The 9,727-nt window shown below is 53.2% G+C and overlaps 1 protein-coding gene across 1 annotated transcript; it reads right to left on the reverse strand.

Annotated features, from left to right (window-relative positions):
* Nucleotides 1–4,122: 4,122 nt before the first annotated feature.
* LOC128333185 (uncharacterized) lies at nt 4,123–7,552 on the reverse strand. Its single transcript, XM_053268368.1, has 7 exons — nt 7,384–7,552; nt 7,059–7,208; nt 6,715–6,834; nt 6,505–6,613; nt 6,125–6,187; nt 5,667–5,858; nt 4,123–5,372 (listed from the first exon to the last, which is right to left on the reverse strand). Exons 1-6 carry the CDS (start codon nt 7,468–7,470, stop codon nt 5,674–5,676), a joined length of 714 nt encoding a protein of 237 aa, XP_053124343.1. The 5' UTR covers nt 7,471–7,552; the 3' UTR covers nt 4,123–5,372; nt 5,667–5,673.
* Nucleotides 7,553–9,727: the final 2,175 nt, after the last annotated feature.

A 9,727-nucleotide genomic window follows, 5' to 3' on the forward strand; every position in this document is an offset into this window, starting at 1 on the left:
AGATATTTAGATGCCATGAAGTGTCTATACCTACAGAGATTAGAATAGTTTGGACAATTGTTTTCCCCGTGACACTCTGTGGATGCAAAAGCAGGATTTTTAAGAAGCCAGATAGAAAAAGTATTGACACTTTTGAACTTTGGTGCTAGAGAAGACTTTTGAGGATACCATGGACAGCCAGGAAAATAAACAAATGGATCACAGAACAAACCAATCCAGAATTTTCACTCAAGGCAGAAATGACCAGGCTCAAACTATCATACTTTGGACACATTATGCGAAAACCCAGCTCCCTTGAGAAGTCCATAATGCTGGGGAAAGCTGAAGGCAAGAGAAGAAAATGGCCAGCAGCAAGGTGGATGGACCTGATCACAACAGCAATGGATGCACCACTGAGAGACCTTAAAGGCCAAGTTGAAGACAGATCATCCTGGAGAGAATCTATATATGTGGTCGCTAAGAGTCGACACAGACTTGACAGCACTTAATCAATCAATCAATCAATCAGGGAGAGAGAGGGGGATATGTCTCCATCATCTCTCTAGGAGGAAACAAAGAAGATTGACTCACCACAGGAGGTACCTGAGGAGTCAAAGCAGGGTTCATAGAGTAGAGGCAAGCAGGGACAGGTGAGGAGACCCTGACTAGCTCCCTCTGATCCCAATGCCCCTAGTTGCCATTAGGTTAGTTGGTGCAAAAGGTCGATGCACTGGAACTCCATCTCCAACACGTATAGACAATAGTGAGCTAAGCAGACCAATGGTCCTGCTTGGTATAAGACAGCTTCCTATGTTCCTATGTACAACTCCCATAGAATCACAGGATCATAGAATGTCAGAGTTGGAAGGTACCTTAGAGTTCTTCAGTCCCCTACTCCGTGCAGGAAACTGCTACAGCAGCTCGGACAGATGCCTGTCCAGCCTCTGTTTGAAAACCTCCAGCAAAGGAAAGCCTACCACTGCATGAGGGAGACTGCTTCGCTGTCGAACAGCTCTTACAATTAAGAAATTCTTCCTAATGCCTAGCCTAAATCTGCTTCCTTGCCATTTCAACCCATAGATTCTAGTAGCCCAGCCCTAAGGAGCAACAGAGAACCAGTCTGTTCCTTCTTCTATAAGGCCATGGTGGCCAGGGATGTTGTAGTTCAGTATCATCTGGAGACCCAAATATGAGGACCCCTGACCTTCGAATGATGAGTTAGTGTTCTAGCATACAGTCGAGATGTGCAACGAAACCAGACCACACCCTTGTGCAGCAACTATAATGTGCCAAGGGAAGGCAGGTAGTTTGCGTAAGAGAAAACACACTCAGAATTTATCATTTCTACAGTCCTTTTTAGTGCTTCACAATGGATATCACATTGCTCCTCTTCCGTTTCTGTTGTGAAATGTCATGATGCATCTCTTGAACTCCTCCCTCCTCCTTCCATGATCTTCTGGGTATTTGAAGACCATCCTTCCAGGCCTTCACAACTCTGGTCCTGCCCCCAGTAGAAACATAGGAAGTTGCCTTATACCAAGTCAGACCCTGGGTCCGCCTGGCTCAGAACTTTCTGGCACAACATTGTCTATTCTGACTGGAAGCAGCTCTCCAAGGTCACAGGCAGCTTTTCTCTGTTGCCCCCGAGGACTGGATTAGAAATTGGATTAGAAATTCCATGGGGTGAAATTGCAAGGAAGCAGATTTAGGAGACGACAGGGATCAAACCTGGGACCTTCTGCGAGCAAAGCAGATGCAATTCCAGCTCCGTGATTTCCAGCTCTCTGCTCCTAAATGATCGGGGTGGGGGTGGGGGCCAGTTCTCTCCTGCGTCTGCTTCCCTCTTCACTGTTCTAGCTATGTTTCTCAGGAAGACGGTTCCCAGAAGCAGTTTAACCCAGGCTGCTCGTCTGCAGCGCTGGCATCCCTATGGCTCACGGTGCTGCTGGCCCGCCTAACCCCACTTTGAAGCCCGGCCTTTAGACAAAGTTTAGGGTGCGAGCGTGCCCTTTACCCTGGCACTGGGATCAGATGGGTGCTCGGGCTGCTTGTTGCCTGAGTGCACACAGAGATGGGTGCCTAGAGCGCCCGTCTCAGAGGAGAGGAGAGCTGGTCTTGTGGTAGCAAGCGTGTCTTCCCCCCTTAGCTGAGCAGTGTCTGCCTTGGTTTCATTTGAATGGGAGATTAGACGTGTGAGCACTATAAGAGATTCCCCATCAGGGGATGGAGCCGCTCTGGGAAGAGCATCGAGGTTCCAGGTTCCCTCCCTGGCAGCATCTCCAAGATAGGACTGAGAGAGATTCCTGCCTGCAACCTTGGAGAAGCTGCTGCCAGTCTGTGTAGGCAATACTGAGCTAGATGGACCAATGGTCTGACTGGCAGCTTCGTATGTTCCTATCCCCCAATGCACCACGCTCGACACACTATGCATTGTGGGATATCCAAAGGTTGGGATGTGTCATCCCAGCCTCCAAAGATCCACACTGCTGGGAGCAGTGAGGATCATGTGAGCGCATGGTAGTATACCTGAAGAAAAGCAGAAGAATCATCTGGGGGGAAGATGAGTTGGACTCTGCCTACCCCACTGCCCGCCCTCCGCATCCCAGGACTATCATGTGAATAGCCTCAGGGTCTTACTGCTAGTCAGCTCTAATTCCAGCTTTAGCGCCAACTTTAAACTCTTCCTCCAGCTTTCACTAACTTTCTGCTGCAGGCGAGCCTCCTTTTATTCTCTTCCCCCCTCCAATTTTCCGAAACTAACCGATTTAAAATTGACTGCATGTTATGCTTTAAAATAAAATTATTACAAAATGATGTATAGATGGTATATGACACCCAAAAAATTGGCATTAATGTATAAAAATGTATCAAACAAATGTTGGAAGTGTGGACAGTCTGAAGGCACTTTTTTTCCTATGTGGTGGAGCTGTGGGAAGGCTAAAGCATATTGGGATATGATATATAATGAGTTAAAGAAAATATTTAAAATGACATTTCCTAAGAGGCCAGAATCCTTCCTGCTGGGAATAATAGAAGGTGCAATTTCTACAACTAATTCAACGCTTTTTATGTACGCTTCGACGGCGGCTAGAATGATATATGCACAGAAATGGAAGAGTAATGAAGTGCCTTCAAAAGAAGATTGGCTGATAAAATTGTTGGAATATGCGGAGATGGCAAAACTTACAACACTAATAAGAGACCAAAATTTTGAATGCTTCAAAGAAGATTGGAAACCATTCTTGTTGTATCTAAAGAACTATTTTCGTACTATGGACTTTACAGCAGGGTTCGAAATTTAGTAAAAAAAACCTGCAGGTTGGGTAGATTAGCTGTGTTTGTAAGGATTTAAATTTATGTTTTGAACTATTATTATAGCAAGGGTGAACTTTATAGCTGACGATTCACGAAGAGATGTGTGCGGGAAGTCCACTTTTGTCTATTCGTAATCAATGACATATTAATATTGTTAAAAATAATAAAAATTGAATTTGAAAAAAACACCAAACCAACCAATCAAAATAAATGCGAGCTCCCCCCATTAAAAAAAAAACACCAAACCAATCCAATCCAACCCTCTCCTCCCTCCAAAAACCAAACAGCAGGACTCTTTCCCCAACCAGACCAAACTGTCAAACGGGAGCTGTGAACTCTTGATCCCTGCCAGCTTCTTCTTACAGAGCACAGGAAGGAAGCAAATACGCATTCAAAACAGAAATGTGAAGAGCACAAGAGGAGGTCAAGGCCTTGTTCCTGCACAAATGGCATTTCATATTTGGCAGGACTTTTTAATCACTGGAATGGAATCACATTTCATATTTGGCTGTATTGGAGGCAGTCAGTGTTGGTTTGTAAGCTTGCCAGGCCTTGCCAAGGCTGTGCTTTCCGGGCACTCGATTGGAAGGTGCAGCTTGCTCCCAGGATCCTGTGCTCAGCAAACCTCATAGCCGGCAAACCTCAAGGGGGCTCCTCTGGAGTGATCCAAGCCAATTGTCTGAGTGAGTGCTTCCAAGCAAGAGGCATTTGCATGGACCTGTAGCAGTGTAGCAGCGTCTCCCTCAGCCAAGAGGTGAGCTTGGGAGTCTGTGGGCACAAACGCTCCAAGGGAGACGAGAAGAAAAGAGGAACTCAGAAACGATGGTATGGTTTCTAACAAAAGGGGCAACTTTATTAATATACTTAAATAGGTTACAAGTCATCACTTAACTTTCTAACTAAAGGAAACAAAACAGGACAGAATGGAGTAGGCAAAAAAACTTTCCATCTCGGCCAATCTGTTGGAAAGCCAAAAATTCCTACTCGGCCCCCAACAGGGCGACCAGCAAAGCCCATTCTGTCCCTGGGAGGGAGAGGGAGGGGGAGGGAGGGAGGGAAGGAGGGAAGCCCAGGGTCACACAGAAGAAGGGAATGGCAGGGCAAACAAAATTGGGGGGAGTCCCAGCCAGCCCCCAACCCCACCCCACCCCCGCTCCTTGCAGGCACGTTCACTTGGTCTCCTCTTCTGGGGCGGATCGACTCCTCCAGCCTCCCAGCAGCAGCACATGCCTGCAAGAAGCACAAAGCAGCGTCAGTGGGGTTGCCCTGCTCCTCCTCCCTTTCCACTCCGGCAGCCCAGCAAGTGGGGATTGGGCAGGGGGCTGGGGGTTGAGGGGGGGGCAAGCCAGAGAATTCTGCTTGACCTCGGGCTTCCCACTGTGCAGCCACAGCATGGAGCAGGAGGGAGAGGAGGATTCTCTGGCCTGCCACCGGGCAGCACCAGGGGGTGCTACTGGGGCTGCAGGGGGGCCCCAGAGTCTCCCAGGCTCCTCTGCTGCTGCACCGGTTTGGGAGGAAGGAGGAGGGAGCGGAGGGGGGAGTGAGGCGTGGCTGCGGGAGTGGAGGGGGGGAGGAGCACACCCTCGGCAGGGGAGGGGGCGGATGCCTGGATGGGGCTTCCCCTGCCAGGGGAAGCCAGGCCGCTGGGGAAGGGGAGAAAGGTGGAAGGAGGAGGGGGCGCTCCTTGGCCAGCTGGTGGAAATGGAGGGAGGCGGTGACCTTGCCCTCCTGCTGGGGCCACACAGCCTCCCCGGACCCAAGGGAAGCCCAAGAATGGTTCCAAAGGGCCACTTGGGGGCAGGGTGGTCCTGTAGCCTTCTCCCACAGCCTGCCAGCAGAAGCAAGGGGAGGGGCTTCTGCACCCCAGAGGCGGGGCTTCCTTGGGCCAGGGGAGTGGAGCCTGCTTCCCCCTCACTCCTCAGACAGAACTGCACTTCCCTGCTGGATGTCTTCTTGTGGACAGATCTTGTGTCCACGCGCTTGGAGGAGGTCTTCTGGGAGGCCCCTGCGCTGCACGGTCTTTCCTGAACCTCCCTTCAGCTGCTGATCTTCAAGGGGAGAGCACGGGGCTGTTGTTCCTGGAAAGAGAGAAGGACATTGGTTCAGAGATGGGGGGTCTTCTCACACTCTCCCCCATGACACCACCAAGCACCAGAGACTCCTGGCAGAATATTTGTGTCCTCATTTCCCAGAGGGAAGAGAGATCTTTCCTCTTTCCCTTGGGCTACTTGTACAACCAGCCACAAGGGCCGAAGTTGGCATTCCAACACGAGGGAGGGTTGCCCAGATTCCTGCCCACCCTTCCTGCAGCCCCAGCCCCCTCCCTAACCATCGGGTCCCCTTCAAGTGAAGCCCTGCCTTGGTCTACTCACCAGTCGGTCAGGTGGAGAGATCACCGTACTCTGGCGGGTGTCTCTTCTTCTTACAGCCCGCCCACAAGCGCCGAACGGCAGCCCGCAGCCCGTGCCGGGAGTGGAGGGAAAAGGCCTTCTTCACGATCTTCTCTGTCTTGCAGGCAACTCTCCCGACCTCGGGGTCATGGTCGCCAAGCAAGCTCTCCAGCGCTGGAGGGATGAAGGAGAAGGTTCAGAAATGGCATGAAGAGATCACCCCACCCTTGGCCAAGCCCCACCATTTCCACACAAAGAGGGAGCAAGTCCTGACTCTTTCTCCCCTGCACTCTGGAAACCCTACTGCTGAGCATCCCTGAGGATGCAAGCGGGACCTTCCATTTGAGGGGACAGGTGGCCCATTCCAGCTCTGTGGCCCCTAAATCTAGGCCTCTCCCCTCACAGAAACTTCCCCTTCCCACCCAGAAACCGGCACTTACCAGCATGGAAGGTCTCTATGTTCCCTTCAGTGAGGATGCTGCCCTTTTTGTGGACCAGGTGACCTAAAAACAAGGGTGGAAGGAAATGGGACCACAGTTCAGGACACTGTGCATGGACAACCCGATCATTCAGGAGAGGAAGTCCTCCCCTCTGTGCTCCGTCTGGGACTGACAGATTGAGCCATTCCTCCAGGGTCTCTTATGTCACCTTGGGAGGAAATTAAGCCAAGAGACCTCGCTAACGCTCACTGGGACAGTCCTCCTGGGGAAGGAACAGCTCCTGCCCCTCCACACCCTTCTGCCAGCGCCCTCCAAGAGAATGAACCTTTGCCCACCAAGACGACCCACTAAGGGAGACCCAGAAGTCTTGTTTCGCTTACCGATCAGCAGGGCAGCCGTTCTCCTCACTGAAGGCTGCTCGCTGCGGAAGAAGCCCAGGATCTTGGTGGCCTCCATCTCCACGGCGTCCTCTGTGCCGAGCTGCCGAATCTGGGATCAAGAGCAAAGACAAATCCTGAGTGAGCAAAGCATCGCCCAAAGGCCCTTGCGTCATTTGAGCCGAGGGACGGACAGGGAAGGGCTGCCCTTACCAGACGCTTGGCGATCTTGTGGAGCAGCTCCTGCAGGCTATAAGAGTCCCGCGCCAGCAGCTTGCCCTCCAGGTGCCATAGGAGGGCTTCCGCCAGGAGGCTCAGATTGTCCTTCGCAGCCTGCCAAAAGAAAGACCGGAATGGGAGTGAAAAATCCTCCCAAGGGATTCCAAGAAACCTCTTAGGGGGCTTCAAGGAGTAGGGCCTGGATAGGCCAAACCACAGCGGGACAGCTCGTGAATTCACCACCCCGTGAGGCTAACTCTGGGGCCTGCCACTGGGTGGCTGGACTTGGGGAAGCCTAGACACCTTCGTAGGGGTGGCAGGAAGAAGTGGGCCCTCACCTGTGCTACCTCCAGGTCTTCATCCTCCACATGCATCAGCACCGCGATGAGGGTCGTGATGTTCTCCTCTGTACCCTTGTGGTGGTGGTGGCGGTGCTGCAGGAGATCCAGGTGGGTCCTCATGGCTGCCCTTCGGATCTTAGCCTCCTCCTACAAAGAAGAACAGGGCTTGTTATTAGGGAGGAATTCCTCACCTCCATAATTGATGTAGAGCTTGCATGGGTCTCTAGGGGGTTTCTGGTTTCCCTTCTCCAACCCGTTCGGAACCTGCAGGTTGGCCGGCACTCATAGAGCCGGGGCGGAGGACTGGCGTGCAAGTACTCACGTGGTGGAAGAGAGGGCGGCACAGGGCAGCCAGGACAGCATTCACCGTGGCCTGGTGTTCTGATGGACAGTGCCTCAGCCGCTCCATGAAGGCCAGGACCCCCAAAGTGGCTTCCAGACTGGAGGTCCTGAGCCCTCCCAGGATCCCAGCACTAAAATCCTGGGGTTTCTTCGCCTAGGGAGGGAAAAGGTGGATCCTTGAGAACACATGCTAGTCTACCCCCTGCTAAATGGACCACATAGCTGTCCATGTTTGATGCCGCTTGGCTTCCATCCAAGAGGGGTGAGAAGGCGGCATTGGAGCACGTGGGGAATCAGGGCTCCCACTGAGAGATGCATTCCCTTAAGGATTTCTCCTTCATCCTGTGGCAAGGGTTCCACAGGCTGAATCCTCCCAACTGGAAAAATCTTCCTGTCACACCTGGGGATGCCTAGGAGCACCAGCCTCAGGAAGGGCTCCCCAAAGAGAGGAGTCTCCATGCCTAGGGATGCTCCATGCCCAGGGATGTCACTCACCGCCTTCAGGGTGCCATAAATTTGGAGAAGTCCCCTTTCGCTCAGGTAGCGGATGTTCTGGCTGGGGTGGACTAGCCACGCTACCAGGAGCGTCCAGGTCTTCTCTAAGGCAGCAAAGTCTTGGTCTTTCAGGAGCAGCTAAAAGAGGGAAAGGAGGAAAACATCCATCAGCCTCTGGGGCCAGACCCTCCTCTCAGGGAAGCCCACCTGAGGAAAATGCTGCTCACCTCCACAAAGAAGGCCACCTCTGCGAGGGAATGCTCTTCTGGATCTTTGTCCAGGCTGAAGAGGGAAGCCAGGTATGACTTCAGCCTGGCCACTGTGGAGGACCGTGTCTGGAGGAGAGCCCTGCAAAACACAAAGGCCCGTGCTGAGTCCTGGGTGGGAGGCCCAGAAAAAGCAGACCTGACCCAAACCACCCCAGCCCCCAGGCCTCCTGAGATATCTCTTATTCACTCCTACTTACCTCACCAAGAGGGCCACACCCTGGAGGCAGCTCTGCGGAGAGCGCAGGGATTCCCAGCAGGTCTTCTCTGGGGTCACCTGTGCCACCCTCTCCAGCAGGGTTCGGACAATCTGCGCGGTCTCCCTGCAGAGAAGAGAAGGTTGCTGTCACCACCATGTCAAGGGTGGAGGCAGTGGACAAGGGAGGGACTCCTTGCGGGGTGGCGTAGTGTCAAGGGTGGAGGGACTGAGTTGGACCATGGGAGGGAGACCACAGAGGTGAAGTGACTTTATCCACAGCTGGCTTTTTAACACTGCAGATGCATTTTAAGGCTCTCTGCAGAGCCAAGAGGGCTGCAAATTCTGGGCTCTCCTCTGTGTAGCTGAGGGAGGGGACCTCCGTGCCAGAGTCACCCCAACAGGCCAGAAATGCTGCTCACCCATCAGAGTGGGACATGGGAGAAATGACCCTAGCCTGTCCTCCCAGAGTGCTGGAAGGAGGACTTGCTGGCCCCGCTTTCCCCACCGCCATGACTTACTCAGGAGGCAGGTCTTGGCTGTCTCGGTTCCCGACTCCCTCGGTGGTGTTCTGCAGGCCGGTGAGGATCTTGTTGACCAGGCCCACCAGGAGTTCGGGGAACCTCTCCTCCACCTCACTGGCATACTCCACGCTCCGGATGACGTCCCCAATCTTCTTTGTTGCTCTCCCCTGCGAAGAAGAGGAGGGTCAGGTCTCAGCACACAGTCCGAGGGATGGTTATGGGTCAGGAGAATCCCCAGGGCCAGGCCAGTGCCATGGGTGTCTGCACCCACATCTTGGCATGGAGGGTGCTGCCTCTGGCTCAGGGTGCATGAGGTCAACTGCAAGGGAAAGACATCCACAAGGGGAAAGGGCAAGTCCCCACCTCCCGTGTGAACAGTGACTGCCATCCAAGCCGCCATCCTGTGTAGTGCAAGAAAGGTGGGGCAGAGGGGTGGAGTCAAGTCACCCTTGGTTTGCACCGCTTACCTCTCCCAGATGGATCGAGGAGAACCAATCTGGGGCCAGCTGTCCTCTTCTTTCCTCTTCGTCGATGTTCCTGAGAGAGGAGAGGAGAGAGAAAAGCTGCTCCAAGAACTGTCCTGTTGGAGATGGCAGCCAGCTGAAGAAGAACACGGGCACCCCAAGGAGATGCTAAGCAAAGATCTCGCCTCCCTTGGGAGGTGGCTGGCAGGGGAACTTCATCAGGCCAGAGATCTCCCAAGTCCAGCCTTTCGTTCCCCACTGAGAAGCCCTGGGAAGTGTTCAAAGGGGGCTTCGAGACAGGAGCCCTCCCCTGCTCCTTCTCCCCAACACCCGCTCATGCCAACAGCATGGGGGTCTCAGAGCTCCCTCTGCTAACAGC

The sequence above is a fragment of the Hemicordylus capensis genome, chromosome 7 (assembly GCF_027244095.1).
Source record: "Hemicordylus capensis ecotype Gifberg chromosome 7, rHemCap1.1.pri, whole genome shotgun sequence".
NCBI lineage: Eukaryota > Metazoa > Chordata > Lepidosauria > Squamata > Cordylidae > Hemicordylus > Hemicordylus capensis.

What these genes read in the sequence shown, in the direction of transcription:
- LOC128333185 (XM_053268368.1), bottom strand. Translation starts at nt 7,470, where the DNA reads ATGGAGCGGCTGAGGCACTGTCCATCAGAACACCAGGCCACGGTGAAT. An exon ending in AACGGCTGCCCTGCTGATCG is followed by an intron (nt 6,188 to 6,504) that starts GTAAGCGAAACA and finishes CCTTGTTTTTAG; the next exon opens with GTCACCTGGTCCACAAAAAG. An exon ending in CATAGAGACCTTCCATGCTG is followed by an intron (nt 5,859 to 6,124) that starts GTAAGTGCCGGT and finishes TCATCCCTCCAG; the next exon opens with CGCTGGAGAGCTTGCTTGGC.